At 53.4% G+C, this 18,562-nt stretch overlaps 1 protein-coding gene across 3 annotated transcripts in view; it reads left to right on the top strand.

The window, feature by feature from the left end:
- Positions 1-6,925: 6,925 nt before the first annotated feature.
- The window catches only part of SHISA6 (shisa family member 6), a 272,716-nt gene continuing 261,079 nt past the window's right edge, over positions 6,926-18,562 (top strand). For all 3 annotated transcript variants that reach the window (XM_063352309.1, XM_063352310.1, XM_063352311.1), the window contains exon 1: positions 6,926-7,617. In XM_063352309.1, the coding sequence (XP_063208379.1) occupies positions 6,941-7,617 (677 nt within the window). In that variant the 5' untranslated portion in view covers positions 6,926-6,940. The remainder of the gene's footprint in view (positions 7,618-18,562) is intronic.

Consider the following 18,562-nt stretch of genomic DNA (forward strand, 5'->3'; position numbering starts at 1 on the left):
TGGGACAGGTAGTGATGAACTGGTACAGCCCTGGGCGCTCTGTGAGAAGATGAGGTCTGGGATCACCCAATCTTCCCAGCTGTGGCAGGCTGCAAACATACCCTTCTGTGGCATTTCAGTGCCTGGTTGCTCCTGTTAAATTAACACATCCAGATAAAACTGTCACAGCTGAGGAACCACCCTTGGATGTGATATTTGGAGAAAAGAAAAACACCCCTTACACATCACCGCAAGGTCGCCTGAGCCTGTGTTGTCCTTGGTAGCCTGGGTAAGGTGGGTACGGACACAGGGCTCGCTGGGTTATAGAGCAGGAGGCCACCTCAGTAAAAGAAGCCATCCAAGTGCCTCATCATATTTGCTGGGCTTAGAGGCAAGCCTGTGATCATCAACACCGATGTTAATGTGTCTCATTTCGTGTTATCATCCGCATCAAGGCCCTGGCTAGGTAATGAGTGCGCAAGGTGTTGGATGCATGCAATCTGGTTCCTTCCATCTGCTTCTCTGCTGACTTGGACAGTTTCTCCTGGCTCAGGCCGGTTCGTGATGAAGTGCCTTGAGCTGTAGGACAGTCCGAGTGGAAGGGTGGCTGCTGGCATCGCCAGATCCCATGGGAAAGTCATATTTGTTGGACCCTCGTGGAGCGGTGCCTGGCTAGGTGCTGGGAAGAGAAGGAGAAGTCTGCCCGTGTGTTAGTGAGATGGGTTGGTGCCATAACGGTAATGGAAATAACAACAGTGACAGTAATGATACGTAAAAGAAAAGCTGTCACTGGTTTCCCTTCTGTGCACATGCAGCAAGATGAAGGAAATTAACGCCCAATATCCAGCATGTTGCCCTTCACAGACTGAGAAAGACCCAGCCTGTGGTGAGGTCCCAATTTGCAGTGACAAAGGCAGAAAGCCAAAGCAGTTTAAAATGTCTTTCCCAAAGTGGTGGGCAGGCCTGGAGGAACCATTGCACAGTAGATACCGGCAAAGGAGAGGAAGCCCACCCTGAGGTCTCTGCATTCCCTTCTGTCTGCCTGGATCCCCAGGGGATGCCACATATCGCAGTGAGTCGTTAGAGGGTCTCCCTTGTGCTAGACTTTCTGTTACTATGAAGAAGGCACCACAAGGCTTCACAAAGTGCAGAGACAATGCTGGATGAACGCCCCTGGGGTGAAGCAAGGCTCTGTCAGCTAAGAAGGGACCGCAGGAATGACCTTAGAGTTGGCTCTCCATGCATGGAGAAAGGAGCAAAATGACTCTGGTACCCCTACACCCGTGTTTGCCATGTAAGTGTAATTTAGAGGAGCTCAAACCAGGAGGAAAAGTAAAAGCAGCAGAAAAAAAAAAGTGTGAGCTGTGCAGGCATCAACACTGTCCCCCTCCACACCACAGAGCATTATTGGAGGAACTTTGTGGGTCTGGCCGGTCAGCTTTGTGTCAGAGCTTCTTCCACCAGGAGAAGACACTGACCCTGCCTCCATCCACCTGACCACGGGCCCTTGGGCTTTGCAGAGGTGCAGTGATAAAAGTACTTTCTGAAGTCTTCTCTGTAAGCAAACCTGGATAAATAATGAGGAATCAATCATTTGCTGGAGAAGTTTCTTTGTCTTCCGTTTACAGATGGCCCACGTGGACATTTCAAGTGAGTGCACTGATGAACTGCCTGGCCAAAACTCTCCTTGGTGAGACAACACCGGACTCCCTGAACCTCCCCAGGAGCTCTTGGCCGTCCAGTCTGGCAGCACCTCCTACCGCTGGCGCTGCTGCAGGCAGCAGCAGCATCTCGAGCCCCACGTGTCACAGGTGGGTAAGCTGTCTGGAAAACTGCACACACATCTGTCAATGGCCCTGGCAATCTCCTCCCCCTCTCCCCCTTACTGAGAGAGAAAACAGAGGCTTAAGTGCTGAGAATGCCCCAAAGACAGACGCATACGTCACTGCTGTAGGACATCATGAGCCTGTGACATTCACCACCACAGCCACTGGATGGATAGGAAGAATGAGAAAGAAAGAAGATGCTCCCGTGGGTAAAGATAATCACAGTTCCTCAAACTATACAAAACCATACAAACCACAGAATTCTCTTGAGCACCAGAGAATAAACCAACGCCTAAAAGCTGATGAAATGTCCCTTTTCTGAGCTAGTTTCTTGTCCCTTCCTTTGAAGCAGCTGCTCAGGAAACTGCGGAAGCAGCGGATCACATCTGGCACCGCTCGTATCGTGGTGAGCGAGTCCCCTGCCGTCTCCGTGTCTGTGGCCACTGCACTTGTTCCCCCCACAGAAACCCCTGTCTGGCCTCCACTCACCGTCTGCCTTGTTCCTGGGAGTAAGCAGCCTTAAAACAAACTCAGGATCCACCCTGTACTTTTGCTACGTTCATAAAGCAAGCCCACATCTAGTCAAGCAAGGAAGAATTCAGCTTCATAGAAATAATCCCCAAAACTCCTATTATTAGCTTTTTGTAGCTACATTAATTTTAGAAGAAAAAATTAGGTCCAAAGTGCTGGGCTCATTTTAATAAAGATTCACGGTCACAATTTAATCCCTTGACGAGGAAGAATCAGCTTTTGAGCACATCAGACTCATTGCAAACTCCTCACAAAGTCATCAGAGTCCGACGAGCGGTGGCAGCGAAAACGGGCTAAAGGTGAATGATTCTGGGTACGAATTAGATTAAACAGAATTTACCGAACCTGCACTTCCCTTCGCTGCCAGCAGCCGCGGCATTTCCAGGAGAGAGATGAAAGCATCCGGGCGAAGAAGATAAACAAGAAAACAGCTCCGAAACAGGCACGCTGATAAAAACAACCTGGGGAGGATGGGGCTTGAGATAAAAGAGAAAGTGCTGGAGATTTTGTAGTGACTTCCAGGGGGGCATGAAGTGAGGGAGAGGAGCCATCATCAGAGGGATCTTTCCGGAGTATGGCCGGGTGTGGAGCAGACTCATTTTCTCCCGCAAGCGTCTCGGCCGTTGTCTTTTCCTTCTGCAGCCAGCAACGCAGCCGCAAGCCCCCGGAAAGTCCTGGAAATCCGACACTGCTCCTCAGCGACTGTTTCCTTCTTCCCACATTTGCTTTAGATCTTTCCATCCTGCTATTTTGGCTCTGGGTAAGGTGATGGGATTATACAGGAGATCCATGGAGACTTTGTCCTTCTTTACCGTGCTTATTGGTGTTGATAAAGTGAGCAGGAGGTGGCAGAGGCACCTGGATGTTTCATCATTACCTTGGTCTGATACAGCCATAGAGGTGTCACAGGAGCATGTGGCGTCCGAGTCTCAGCCAGTGCTGGAGGCTGCGCAGACACACTAAGAAAAAGACGTGTCTCAGACCCCAAAAATTCTGTGGGGTAGAATAATTAACCCTTAGTGATGTTCTCCTGGGAGACATCGTTTGCTCTGTGCCCTTGTAACATCTGGCACAAGGACAGTGGAGTGTCAATAGTTTAAGTCTCAAGAAGTACGGATCTTGCCCCTGAGGATTGCTGTCAGCAGGCAGCCTTGCCCCCAGAGGGGAAGACGCTGGGTTTTCTCCAGAGCGATAGCTCCTCTCCACCATGCAGCATCTCTGAGAGACCTCAGTTCCTGTGTAAGTGTGCGGGGGACAACCAGGTGAGGGCAAGATGCAGATTTTTGCATCCTGACACCTCCTACACTTCGCAAAGCACCTACCTTGGAGAAGCAGGGACAGAGTTTCAAGGCCTCTCAGAGCTGAAGATACCTGCCGTGGTGGTTTTAATGAAGCCACGCTGGGGAGCTGGAAGGCCCACAATGTTTGGAGATGGCCTCCCAACATCAGCCAAATCTGCTTTACAACCTTTGACTTAAGGTTTTGGAGGACACCTACGATGGGGGCATCATCCCCAAAGGGAGGACACATGAGCTGGGCTCCAAGGATTCAGGGTTCAGAAGGCACATGTGTTAAACCAGCTCAAATTCCCACCTGGGTGGTCACATGCCACATCGTCCGTAGGCTTGCCTCCTTCTCCCACACTTGTGAGTTGGGGTCAGTTGCTGCTGAGGCCTGGGGACCCCACGGTGTTGATTTACCAGCGAGACCTGGGCGTATCTGTTAAACACAGTACTCCCAGGGCCACTGCAGAGAGGGTCTTCCTGAGGAATGAAGCGATTGATTTCCCCGGGTCTCCCCCAGCATCAGAGCAGCTGTAGATGGCAGAGCTAAAGCTTTCCTTGCCAACCTCACAGCCCATGGGGTCTCCTAAGGGAGTTATAACATGCCCCTGGCCATGAGCTGTGGGCGTTCAACCCTAGGTAGCTTGAGGATATGATTCACAGAGTGAGAGGTACAGAGAAGGGGATTTTCAGGGGTGGTTTCCCCTTTTTCTCCATTCCTCGCTCTCTCCTCCCCTCCGCCACCCTCCTCACTCTCCTGAAAACGGCTTGCCTACAGCTACAGGGCATCGCTTCAGTTCCCGACTGCGTGTGCTCCTCTTTGCTGTGATTCCTCTCTGTCCTCTGTGTGTCCTTACAGCTGGCAATGCCTTGTATGTCTTCAGGAAATGTTTGTAAAGGCTTTAGTTTAGTTTGCAACGGGACACGGGGGAAGCACCAGGACTTTGAGGAAATTCTGGCACAGGGGCCCAGCAGCTCATAGCAGTGAAACCTCTTTCTGCACCTGCAGGAATCTTGCTCAGAACTACCTTAAACAAAGCTGTGGCAGCTGCGCCTGGGCCACTGGGTATGGCTAGCCCAGGGCATTGCTAGCCCAGCCCCAGAGCTGCTCTGGCAGGGAACTATTTTGGAGAAGTGGGGTGTGTATCAGACAGGCTGGGGTGGGGGATGCTTTCTTCTCCACCCTGAGCACAATGGCTGAGCCCTTGCGGCAGGGAACTGGGACACAGCTGGGCTCAGTGCACCTTCCTGGGGAGGGGTCAACAGCCCCGGGCTGGTGTAGCAATCCCTGCGAAGCCTGGGACGCATGTCCCTGCGCAGAGGGTGGCAGGGCAGCGGGGACAGCATGGCCATGGTGGGCAGCACGGCCTGACAGTCCTGAGGGCAACATCTGCCCAGTGCAAGGTTGTGGTGCCGGGCACTGCCATGGGGCAGGAACCTCCGGGGGGGTGGCAAGGCAGTTCTAGGGTCCCCAACCCAAACAACTTGTGCACATTGATAGGGCCTGCTCACACACATCCGTAAGGACCATTCCTCCCACATGCACTGTGACAAGGAACAAAGCCCTGTGTATGTCCAGAAGGTCCCTACACACGCACACAGGTTCTGTGTAGCCCTCAAACATCCACAGGGACCATATTCCCTGCACATATTGATCCATAAACTCACACACACGTATAGGCACAATGCCGAGTGTACACGCTATTAGGGACCATACAGACCGTGACTCTATAGCCATCATAGCGCCTGCACGTCCCTGCAGGCACTGCTGTCCCATGCACCCCTACAGGGACTGCACAGACAGCTGACCCAGTGGGACCACATCCCCCACTATCCCAGTAAGGACGACATCCCACAGTCGGGTAAAGGGGCCACACACACCGATAGGGACCACAGCCCCACACACCCCTATGGGGACCATTACCCCATGCACTGCATCTGGCATGCACCAGTGAGGAACACAGCCCCACACATCCCTATGGGGACCATAATTCCATTCACTGCTCCCTGCACGCACCAGTGGGGATCTCTCCCCTGCACACTCCTATGGGGACCACAACCCCACGCCCCATACCTCCTGATGGGCACCACTCCCCCACACAACCCTATGGGGACCCTAACCCCACGCCCTGCACCTACTGATGGGGACAACTCCCCCGCACACCCCTGTGGGGATCATAACCCCATCCACTGCACCTGGCATGCACCAGTGAGGAACACTGCCCCACAACACCCCTATGGGGACCCTTCCCATGCCCTGCCCCTGGCACGCACCGATGGGGACCACTCCCCTGCAGACCCCTAATGGGACCATAACCCCACGCACCGCACCTACTGATGGGGACCACTCCTCTCTCCTCCATGGGGACCCTTCCCACGCCCTGCACCTCCTGGTGGGGTCCCCTCCCCCACACACCCCTATGGGGACCATAACCCCACACCCCACATCTCCTGGTGGGGACCCTTCCCCCGCACACCCCTACGGGGACCATAACTCCATCCACTGCACCTGGCACGCACCAGTGGGCACCTCTCCCCCACACACCCCTACGGGGACCATAACCCCACGCCCCGCACCTCCTGGTGGGGACCCGTCCCCCGCACACCCCTATGGGGACCCTCCTCACGCCCCACGCCCCGCACCCCGCTGGGGCCGGAGGGCGGTGCCGGGGCCGGTGGCGTTGCCCCGGGCGGCCGGGGGGCGGCGGGGTGTGGGGGGAGGCGGCGGTGGCGCTCCCGGCGCGTCGGGGCGGCGTGGCCCCGCTCTGGGCGGCGGCGGCCCGGCGCGGCGCCGGGAGCGGGCCCGGCGGCGGGGGGCGGGCCCATCCGGAGCGCCCGGCGCGGCTCCCGCCCCTGCTCCGCGCCCGGCTCCGCGCCGCTCCGCCCCCGCCTCCGCGAGGAGCGCGGGCAGCCCGCCCGCTCCGCGGCCGCGCTGCAGTCCCGCTCCGGCATGGTAAGGCCGTGGGCGGGGGGCGGGCGGACGGGGGCGGGCCGGGGTGCCCGGGCGCGCTCTGACCCTTTCCCCGTCTCTCGCAGCCCCTCGCCGGAGGAGCGCCGGCCGGCTCGGGACCCCGCCGCCTCCAGCCCCGCTCCGCCGGGCTCCGCCGCTCGCTGCACGCCGGCATGAAGCGCCCGGCGCCGGGCGGCCGCCGCTGAAGAACCGGGCGGCAGCAGCGGGACCACCCCCCCTTCTCCTCCCCCCCAGCCCCGATCCCCCTCCATGGGGCAGCGCCGCGGCCGCTGAGCCCCGCGCCGCCGCCCGCCGCCCCCCCAGCCCGCCCCGCGCCCCGCCGCGCCCCGCGGCCCCCGCCGAGCCCCGCCATGGGGCCGCGGCACCTGCTGCTGCCGCTGCTCCTGCTCTCCCTGCAGCTCCTGGCCCTGCTGCTGGCCGCGCAGGCGGCCGGGCCCCCCCGCGCCAAGGGCAACCGGACCCAGGGGGCGGCGGCGCCGCGGCGGACCCCCAAGCCGGGCAAGGAGCTCCTCAACCAGACGCTGGCGGGCCCGGGGGCTGCCGCCCCCACGGCGCTGCCCGGGCGCGGCAAGGGGGCGGGCGGCGGCAGGACGCCCTCCGGCGGCGGGGGCGGCGGCGGGGGCTCGGCCCCGGCCCACGAAACCTGCTGGGGGTACTACGACGTGAGCGGGCAGTGGGACAAGGAGTTCGAGTGCAACAACAGCCTGACGGGCTTCCGCTACTGCTGCGGCACCTGCTTCTACCGCTTCTGCTGCAACAAGCGCGCCGAGAAGCTCAACCAGAGCCTGTGCCGCAACTACAAGAGCCCCGAGTGGGCCCACCCCACCACCGCCAGCGGCGCGCTGCCCGCCGATGGCAGCAACGGCGCCGACGGGGACGCCAACAAGTACGACCCGGACAAGGACAGCACCAACGCCACCGTCTACATCTCGTGCGGGGCCATCGCCTTCGTGCTTATCGCCGGCGTGTTCGCCAAGGTGGCCTACGACAAGGCGCGGCGCCCGCCCCGGGAGATGAACATACACAGGTGCGATCCTCTCCCTGCTTCCAGCACACCTTTTGTCTAGGGATACCCTCCTCTCCAAAGGTTCCTCCTCCTTTGCACTGCCTCTCCAAGTGTGTCCCCTTTCACCATCTGTCCAAGCATTTCCCCGTTGCACTACCCATCCGAGGGGTCTGCCTTTCAGCCACCCACTCAAGGGATTCCCGTTTGTGCAGCCTGTCCAAGAGTTTCCCCATCGCATGACCCATCCAAGAATTCCACCTTTGAACTGGCTGCCCGAGGGTTCCCCTTTGGCACCACTGCCCAAGGGTTCCCCAGCTGCACTACCCGTCCAAGGAGTCCCCTGTGAACTACCTATTTGAGTCTTTATCCTTTGCGCTGGCTCACCATAAGTTTCCCCCTTCCAAGGATTTCCCCTTTGCGACGGCTGTCTAAGGGCTCCCCTTTTGTGCCACCTGTCCAAATGATCTTCCATTGTGCTGTCGCTTTCAGGGGTCCCCCCTTGAACCGCTCATCCAAGGGTTTTCTCTTTTGCGTGGGCTGTCCGAGAGTTCCCTCCTTTGCATGGAAATCCCAAGATTTTCCCTTTTCACCATCTCTCCAAGTGTTCCTCCTTTGCAGGGTCTGTCCACGGACAGCCCCACCCCTTGGACCATCCCTCCCGACCCCCTCCCACGACCCATCCCGGGTCCCATCCCGGTGCCCCCCTCAGCCCTCCCATCCCTCGGGACAGCACCGTGGGACCTCTCCGCGGCGCGACCCCCCCCGTGGCCCCCGCCTTCAGCACCGCCGTCGCGGACAGCTCCGCGTCGCCCCGCGCAGCCGAGCGCCGTCCCGCCCCCCCGCCGGAGCACCCCCAGGGCTCGGGGCCCCCCAGGGCTCGGGAACCCCCAGGGCTCGGGAACCCCCCCCTCAGGGCTCTGTACCCCGCGGGTCCTGCCCCGCCCGGCCCGTCCAGGGAGAAGTTTAAAAAGTGGGAAGGGAATTGCTCTGCATCCTCCCGGCGGGTGCCTTTTGCCTTGTGGGCGCGAGGGGAAAGCAGTGGGATCAGGGAATGTGCTTTTTCTTTCCTTTTTATAATTTCTTTTCCCCTCTAAATCCAGTTGACTCAGGCTAGCAGTCTCTCTTTTCCGGCTGGCTGCTAGGGAAGTAGTTTGATATCCGTTTCTCAGGGGTTTTACACATTGCTGTAATAAGAGAGAACACTCTCGACGTGCCAGAGAAAATCCTGTTTAAAAGCCAAAGCTCAGGCTTCCATAGCAATTCTCCTGTCGGACATATGCATGTACTCTCTCAGTTCATATGCATTTTTTGGTGAAAAAGTCCCTCCAAATGATGTGTACTTCTTGTGTGCCATGAATCCAGGAGGTCCCTACGTTTGAACATAAAGATTGGTGAGGAACTTCTTTATAAGAACAGTTGTGACCATGAATGGGGAAAGCCCTTATCTCTATCTGATAATGCTTCATAAAAACTATTTTAATTAAGAAATTTTAATCAAAACAATTGAAATCATTTTAAGGCTGAACTTCAATTGCAGTCAACAGAGGCTGAAGGAAGAAATTTTAGCTTTTTACAAAGAAAAAGATAGGAGTGACGCAGTTTTTATTTGTTTGGGAAGATGTATTTTATTTAGACTCCTCCCTTTATAAGACTACACACACAGGGGTGCTGGCTGATGTGAATGACCGTGTCTTCAATGAGGACAAAAAGTAACGCTGGTCGATGCTTGCTGAGGGTCTGGCCCACATAGTCCATCCAAACCTCACCTGCCCCTGGTCTCTGCGCAAGAAAATGACTTCGCAGTGTTAAAACCATGGTTTTAACTATGGTTTTAGGTCACTCGTGTCTGTACAGTAAAGGGTCCTGAAAGTAGCTTAGTCAGCAAATAGGCTCTTTTAAGTATTTTCTTAAGTAAGGGCTAGTTCCCCAACTGGCCAGCTCTTTTGGCTTCAAGGCAACTTTGTCTGGGCCTTACCTTCACACGGAATTCGGAAATCTGACTGGGCTGCCCATGTGTTACTTTTGCCGTAGCTCCAGTGTGCTACAGGGTTGGATCCTACGCCCTTTGAAATCAGAGACAGTGTTGCCAGACTTGTCTGAATTATTCCTGATGTTTTCATTTCTTTTGATGCTTGCTTTTCTTTATTTAGATAAGTTCTGGGAAAATGATTCACCTGTGTGTAGAAGTATGAATGGCAGATTGAGTGCTTGGAAAGCTTGACTTTCAGAGCATTTTAAGGAATTGATTGACTTCTATAATATGGTAGCTGGTAAAAAAATTATACCTTTCAGAGCTGTGTTACCTGAACTTGATCAACATTGCACGATGGTTTAAATATTATCTCCAGCTGCATCTCCAGCAGACAGGGTCTGCATCAGTCTGAGGAAAAATGCTATCAGCGCTCTAAGCAGAATGTAAATATGAGGAGTGGAATGGTTTGTCTTTTTCTCTGAGAACTGCTGCTGAGTAACAGGGAAGGAGGAAATCAGAATGTAGTCAGGTATTTCTCTCTGTTTGAGGTTGTGTCAGTTGGAGTTCAGTGTAACATCCAGAATAATTCACTGTAGTGATGACCAGTGCAGTAAATCTCAGCGTGCATCCCACCAAAACCTCTGGGATGAGGAGAAAAACAGTCTATACAGAAATTATTGCGGTGGATTGGAAACAGCCCATCGTGAACAGGATCTCACACCCAGGGAGGATTAAGCAAGACTTCCCCGCACTCCACCGTGAGCAAGATCACACTTAAAATTTTATTTCGTCGTAAACGGTCGGTTAGCAGTACTGTGCGTGGATGTTATTCCTCTGCTAAGTTCTCATCCAGCTTTTACAGAAAATCCTTATTAACTCGGTTAGAAAGCACATTTTGATGGAGGCAGGGCTCATTTTCTGTCGTTTGGTAGAAAGGAGGGTTTACGCGTTCACAGGAGAGCTGTCACTCTCGTGTGAAGGGACAGGCTGTCTGCGCTGAGATATGCATGTGCATCCCGAAGCTGGTCTTGATTTCAGGCGCTGCCACGTACCTTTAAAGCCGAGGCACCGTTGCGATTCTGGGCCGAGCAGTGACAGCAACTGAGACTTAAGTTCATTTCTAAGAGCAGTAAGTGGAAGGGCTCTGAAAAACAGGAGCTAAAATATTCATATTTCACCGAAGCACTTGTAATGCTTGAAACGTAGCTGATTTTTTAATGGTTATAGAATCTCTCAGCCTGACCATGTATGACTGCCTCTTGTCTGGGTCTTGCTTTGGAGTGACACAGCCAGAACTGCTGCATGCTGGGCTCCGGCTGGAAGCTGGGGCTGATTTCTGAGAGTTATACCCGGCAACATTTTGTCTGCTCTTGCTCTCTGACTGCGCTTGTGAGGATGGTTTGTTTTTCTCAGCTTGTCAGGGTTTTTGTTTTTTTTTTTTCCGCTCAAGTGTTTCTTAAGTGGGCAGAGCATTTGCTTTACTTTCAGTATGGGAATGAGTTCGGGAATCTTTGACGGTGAACAAGGAATATCAGCTGTTTGTTTCCAAAGCTGGGTATGTTTTTCTGTAGCAAGGAGGGGTGACCCAGAGTATTCTCTTCCCATGGCGATGGCCCTAAATCCCCGTGCTACAGTACGTAAATAATTCACTGCTAGTAGTATCACTCTATGACCCGTGCTTAGCCCTCAGCGATGGTGCCCAGTGCACTCTCTGCTCAGTTGGGAATGCACAAATTGGAAACTGGTTATAGTTTGCAGCTGGGGTTTGAAATGTTACCAGTTACTTACTGCGTGGGCAGCCGAAGCCCGTGCTTGCCACCAGCGGGAGAGAGTGGCAGCGATGCCCCGGGGCAGTGGTGGGAGCCACGGCTGTTCCCCTCTACCTGCTGAGAAGCAGCGCTGGGATTTTTCCCAGGGAACTAGCTCTGTACCCTGCTAAAAGGCCGTCTTCCCTGTCTGTCCTTGCATGACGTGTGTCCGATAAGCGTTTTTTGGCTTTTGACAGGGAGAAGGGAAAAAAAGCACCCTCTGCTCAGGGTGCTTCACGTTACCCTGCTCCTGGGGCATCTTTGGTGCTACAAAGAGGACAGATAACTGTGCCACTCTCTGCTTTGGTCTCTGCCTTTGCATCCTCTGCTCCGTGAATAATAACAGTGACTGTTTTTATAAATGAACATCCTTTTCCCGTGTAGAGGCCACAGTTAAATTGATCAATTTCTTGCCATTTTTACTCCGCGGCTCTGAATTTCAACAGGAATCAGAGGCAATGGGTCTGTTTGTCCACAGAGCTGGGAAGGCTGCACGCACTGTTTTGCATGGTGCTAACTTGAAACCCAGGAGGTTTCCCCTTCCTGCAGGCTGCATCTCACCGCAGCCCCTGGGTCCTGGGGGTGCGAGAAGGGTCGCTGGAGGGTGACTGGTTTCAGGCCTCTTTGCTGACAGTGGAGCTCGTGAAAACCACCGAGCTCTAGACTTAGTTGTGACCAAGGCTGGCTGGTTCAGCTCTGCTCTCCGCTGGCGTGTGTGGCTTGAGCCAAACAATCAAACTTCATCCCTCCCCAGGGCAGGGAGCGAGTGCTCTGAACACACACCTGGCCACGGGAACCGAACGGAAGATTTTTTTTCTTGGATGCTGTCACTGCTTTCTTTCTCTTTCCACTGATTTATTTTTATGCTCTGCTTTTTTTTTTTTTACTCCACTCTCCCTCATTTATCTGACTCACACACGTGCCTTTCATCTGCTCTTCGCCCTGCTTTGTATTGTTTATTCCTGTTTGTGTTGTTTATTCCTGTTGCATCCTGTCCCTCCCATAGGCACAGAATGTAGGTCCACAAGCACGTGTCAGACTTGATTAAGGCAAACCAGAAAAAAGCACAATCTTGTGGCCTCAGAGAAGTTACTCATGACCAGTTCTTCTGTTTCAAACTGCACCTCAGTGTAGTCGGGGCAACTCCTGCGCAGGGAGAAGCCCTGAATCTCGTCCTGTTTGCACTGATGAGTTGCCCATTCTCAGCTAGCCAAATCAGGGCAAGGATGTGCCTTTGTGTGCACGTACCTGTACAAGATATTTTTCTTTTTGCTTCACATGCGTGTACTGGGGAAGCTTCAGTCTGAAGTTCTGGATGCAGTCTGCACAGTTTGGTGACTGTTTTTTTTTTTGGCCGTGCGTTCCTCTCTGAATCTATTTTGTGAAGAGACTGGCTTTGGTGCCACAGAGGCTGCCTGGCCACAGACTTCCACTGACTGATTCCGAGTCTTCTCCTTTCTTTTTTCAACTTCTCCCAGTAAGAGAGGCCACTCTCAGAAACCATGCTGCCTTCACCATTTCGTTTCAGTGTCTTAATTCCCATTTACTTGATATTTTTCTGCTTTCTAATTAACTTTTTCTGTTAGTAACCCTCCATCATAAGGTGTCAGGGGAATCCAGTCCAGCTCTGAACTTCCATTTCTTTTAGTTTTGTAATCTCTTATATCCTCAACTAACAGTTGATCTCTGTGTCTTTGGAGATCAGACGCCTTTTAAAACTTCTGTTTCACATAAGAAGATCTGAACCTTATCCGGAAAATGAGATCATGGTGCTTTTTTGCTTGCCTTTGCCCCTACTCGCATGGGCAATCTGTATTTCCTTAGATCTGTGTGCGCTGTATTGCATGGAGGTCTCTAAAGTCTCATTACCCAGACAGATAAGCCTGGAATTCTTTCACAATAAATATTTTGCTGTAGTTCAGCTCTCGCCCCAACCTCCTTTATTGCAGTGACAGGGCTCTTCAGAGAAAGTATAGTTTCCGTCAATAGGTTTAAAGCGCTTTAATTGTTCTCACACTGTAGGATTTGGTGCCAAATAGATACCTTGTGCGTGAAACCACTTCTGTGCGCGCTCGCGTTTTCCGAAGCGCTGCATATCCAAAGCTGTTGGGGGCTTTGTGCACGCGGGCACAGGCAATATCAGACCAACAATCTGCGCCAGCCGGGCTCTTAGCGTAATTCCTGCAGACTTTGGGTGCCCGTGACATACCTGGCAAGACCTGCCGTTTTTACTTTCTCCCCTTTCCGCCGCCGAGCCCGGTGCCGGGAGCCTGGCGATGGCACCGCTCCCAGTTCTCCCCGGCTCCCCCGCCTTCCCTCCTGCCCGGGCCGCTTTTCCAGAGTCTCCCAAGGAAGGGGGGAGGGCGCCGGGCGGGCTGTCGCTGCTCTGCCCGCAGTCGCGACAGTACGGCAGGTGGCAGCCTGCGCTCTGCCGCCGCCGCTGCCGGGGGACGCGGCTCCCGCTGCCCCCCCCGCAACGGCCCGGGGGCGGATTTGGGGTCGATCTCGACCCCTGCTGCCCCGGGCACCTTCTGCTCGGTGTAACAGCTCTCTGCGAAGGAACGTCAGTTGGGAAATTTAATTTTAACTTTTAAATTACAAAACGCTTACGTAAGTTTCTTTCTCTTCGGACCTGCTGTATCGCTGTTCTCGGAACTAGCGTTACCTGATGGGAGGTTAGTGGTTGTAGTAAATTCCTTGTCCAGCTCACAGCAATGCTGGGAGACATACTCAATTTGTGTGGTAGTGTCAGATGTGTAAAGTACTTGTGTAAGATGCGCACTCTAAGCACTGCTAGGATGTACTGCTCTTGATGTATAGTCTAAAGAACCCGTCCCAAAGAGAAGAGCTTTGCTTCCCAGTTGCTGATTCTTCCTCTACATTATAACATTCTACCTCTACATTATAAAGACAGGAGAGATGAAGAGCTCACAGTAACAGTTATTTTCGTGTTGATTTATCAGTGTAATGCCTACAGTACTTCTGTCTCAGCTGAAATGTATTTTCCACGTACATGCATTCATACAATGGGTGTGTATTGATCACGTACTTACATCACCTCTGTGTTGGTTTTGAGTTCACCAAGAAGAGTGAGTCAGGAAAGCTGCCTCCTCATTCTGCTGTCACAATCTGGGGTCAGGATATGGTCCTTAGTACGCCCATAATTAAGTGAAATTTCAGTGAAATTTGTCATTAAAGCCCAACTAAATCCCAGGAGCTTCACAAATAATTCTTGTATTTGGCATAAAGATTTTTTCAGAAGACATCTGACTTTTCCTTGCAGTATTTATTTTTAAGAAAGAATATTTCCTCACTCATGCCTGCTCTTGGGAGGGTGTCCTAGTGCTTAGTCTTTTTCCCTTCTTAACTCCATGGGTGCATTCGCCTATTCTCGTACACATGCGTGCACACACACATACAGGCGATGACCACATGCCTGCTTAGGTTACTATGAAAAACCATTTCCAGTGTTCCTCCCCAGGAACCCTGCTCTGAAGCAGCCACTGCTTTTGTTTCTGGCAGCTGCAGAGACCAGTTGTCTCTTCTGCAGGCCTGGGACTGGTGCATCTCCAGCACACGGCTGAGCCTCTGCACTTTCAGAAACAACATCCACTTTGTCAGAGTTGCTTCCCCACAAAGGGGGCTGCCTCCCAGAAGGGTTTGCTGGTGGCAGCATCCCCATGTTTCCCTCCCTGTATAGTTTCATACAATCATAGAATGCTTTAGGTTGGAAGGGACCTTAAAGATCACCTCATTCCACCTCCCTGCCCTGGGCAGGGACACCTCCCACCAGACCAGGTTGCTCCAAGTCCCATCCAACCTGGCCTTGAACCCCTCCAGGGATGGGGCAGCCACAGCTTCTCTGGGCAACCTGGGCCAGGGGCTCACCACCCTCACAGCAAAGAATTTCTTCCTCAGATCTCATCTAAATCTCCCCTCTTTCAGTTTGAAGCCATTACCCCTTGTCCTATCACTACATCTCCTTGTAGAAAGTCCCTCTTGAGCTTTCTTGTAGGCCCCAACTGTTTGCAACTGCTGTTTGCGGTGTTTGTGTAATCAATGAAAGCCCCATCCTTCTGGTGGTAAGACCAAAGCATTGCCAGAGCGTGGTCAGACACATGCCCTGGGGTGATGCCAAGGAGGCAGCAGGGATGGGGAGAGCTGATGAAAGGACATCTGCACTTGCCTTCCCCTCTGCAGTTCTGCAGCCAGCACAGGGGAATAACGCGGGCAAGCAGCGCTCGGTGGGGCAGAAACTGCGTTGTGTGAGCCAGTGCCAAGATAGCACAGACCCGGCACGGTCAAGAGCAGCATGTGGCTATACGCGGTCAGTGTTTGAGTCCCCCCCAGGTGCGCAGCAGTTCTGGGGACAGGCGCCAAACCCAGCCATGAGCAATGCACGGCCCCGCTCTGCACCCGCGCCCCGGGGCATGCTGGTCCCTGCCAGGGGACGGGCTCCACAGCTGGATAAACTGCCTCTCCCAGACTAACTGCCGTTTTCTTTCTGGGTTAGTAAGGGAGCATAGGGGAGTCTTTAACCTCACGCTTCTTTTAAGGACTTGTAGTGAAATCGTGGCTGTGCTGAAGTTGATTGGAGTTCTGCCACAAGCTCCATCAGAGCTATGCTTTTAACAGGCTTTTAGCCCAGTCAGACACTGCTCTTTTTATTGTCCTCTGCCAGATCTATTTGGTCATTCTTTTTCCATTCTTCCCCAATTTCGGAGGGACTTGGAATAGGCAATTCTGTTTTCTAACACCCTGTACATGAGGTCTCCAAGAGAGGGGATTGTCAGAAGGCAATTGAGTGAAGTTTTGCATGTGTACAACCTGCACTACTGGAAATAGTCAGCTCTTCCCATTGCCTGTTCCCATCTGGTGTCCGCAGACCTCCCTACTCCAACCTTATTCCCCACAGGCTGCATCCCGGCTTCTTGGAGCTGTCAGCAAACTCCCCGTGTCTTCAGTAGAAGGGAAGCCTGTGCCCACACCCAGGCTATCAATCAGTGTTGGAAATCTGTGGATGCTGGGAAAACAGGGCGCTACTTTCAAAAAAGGACTGTGGAGAAGGCCAGCAGTCCTCCAGCCTGCTGTGACCTCTCTGGTAGTTAAGACAGCGGGGCGGGCTGCTGGGCTGGGTTGGTGAGCGGCAGGGTGTGCCGAGGCGAGCTGGTCCTTCACAGCCCCCGCAGTCACTTCCCGCTGGCTGCAAGGTCCCTTCGGCCTCAGCAGGTGAATGTTTCTCCTGCGCCGCACTCCCTCCTGTCTCACTATCTGATGTGTCTCGGAGCTCATTGCAGAGGCAAAGGCCGATGTGTCGCAAGCTCACTTCTTAAACCAGATGTTCTTCTCTGTTTTGGCTCTTGGCTTCTCCCTGTCTCCCCAGGATCCATGTATTTTTTCTCTCCAGTCCAAGAAGAGAGGGTCATGTGTAGACTGGAGATATCCCCTTCAAATACAGTCCATAAAGTCCTTGCCAGCCCTGGGGCACTGACGTGAGTTCTGCATTTCCGCAGATAGGGCTTGAAAATAACCTGACAAACAGCCTGGGATACCTGGGACGTGTTTATTCAGATGGAGTTTCCTTGGCCAGTGAAAGGGGCACTAGGCAGGGAAACTGTGGGCTCTGGTCCCAGCCCTGCCTCAAGCTTTCTCACTGATATCAAGCAAATCCTTATTTTTCAGTCCACAGACCACTTGAGAGCAAGGAACTTCTCCCCGTGGGTGCAGGAGATGAGCACATCACCGTGCTGGAGTTGCTGAGGTCAGGAAGCTCAGGCACTAGTAGTGGCTGTGGAGTGTTTCACAGTGTGAAAGCTGCTGTAGGAAGAGCCCCTTATAAAAACGGACCTGCAGCGCTCTCAGCCTGGGTCTGCGGTCAATGGCATTGCCCAGCCTGAAGAAACCTCACCGGAGTCACTGCTTTAGCCTGGGTCTAGAAGGGTCGGCTCCCGAGTGGGGGTTCTCTCTGCTGCGTTTTGAGCCCGTTTCTTTGTGGTGCTTGGGGCTGGACCCTCCAGTGGGACAGTCTGGTTTGACTACACAAACTCTCCAGAATCACAAAATTGCTGAGGCTGGAGACACCTCTGGAGATGCGGCTTTTCATTACTTAAAGGAGGCTTGTAAGAAAGATGGGAACAAAATTTTTAGCAGGGCCTGTTGCGATAAGACAAGGGGTGATGATTTTAAACTACAAGAGGATAGATTCAGGCTAGATATCAGGAAGAAATTTCTTACACCAATGGTGGTGAGACACCGGCCCAGGTTGCCCGGAGATGTGGGAGATGCCCCATCCCTGGAGGCGTTCCAGGTCAGGTTGGACGGGGCTCTGAGCAACCTGGTCCAGTTGAAGATGTCTCTGTTCATTGCAGGGGGCTGGACTGGGTGGCCTTTAAGAGTCCCTTCCCACCCAAACCAGTCTATGATTCTATTCTGGTCTATGATTCTGTGACATCAACCGGTCTGGACTCCAAGCAGGGTCAGCTAGAGCAGGTTGCCCAGGACCATGGGTTTTGGATGTCACCAAGGATAGAGACTCTGTGACCTACTGGGACACTGTTTCAGTGTTTGAATACTTTCAGCGTAACAGAGTTGCTTCTTGTGCGTAAGTGGAATTCCCTGTATTTCAATTTGTGCCCATTGCCTCTTGTTCTGTCACTGGTCACCACCAAGAATGGCCTGGCTCCCTCTGCGTTACACCCTCCCATCAGTTAGTGATACACGTTGGTAAGATCCTGTGAGCTTTTTGTTCACTAGACTGAACAGTCACAGATATCTCAGCCTCTCCCCAATCTATGAGATGCTCTAAGCCCTTAAGCACTTTTGTGACTCTTGATGGGACCCACTCCAGGATGTCCATGGGGAGCCCAGCACTGCGCACAGCACTCCAGATGTGCCTCACTAGTAGAGAGGAAGGGTCATCTCCCTCAAGCCTGAAAAATCATTACTGATGGTTTACAAAGTACTGATTATTGCACAAAGAAGCTCCTCTCTTCCCTCCCACATCCCCATGGATGAGAGAAGAATAACCTCCGCATATCTGCTGGACTTCACACCCTGCCTGGTCTTCACTGCGGTTTGGTCCTGTCTGTTTCCTCCATTTTATACTACTCTGCTCACTTTCTTCTTATTCGGTTTTGGTTTTCTGTCACTCCCTCTCCCAGTTTCCCTTGCCTTTACTCTCTTTTCT

The sequence above is a fragment of the Chroicocephalus ridibundus genome, chromosome 14 (assembly GCF_963924245.1).
Source record: "Chroicocephalus ridibundus chromosome 14, bChrRid1.1, whole genome shotgun sequence".
In the NCBI taxonomy this organism is placed as follows: Eukaryota; Metazoa; Chordata; class Aves; order Charadriiformes; family Laridae; genus Chroicocephalus; species Chroicocephalus ridibundus.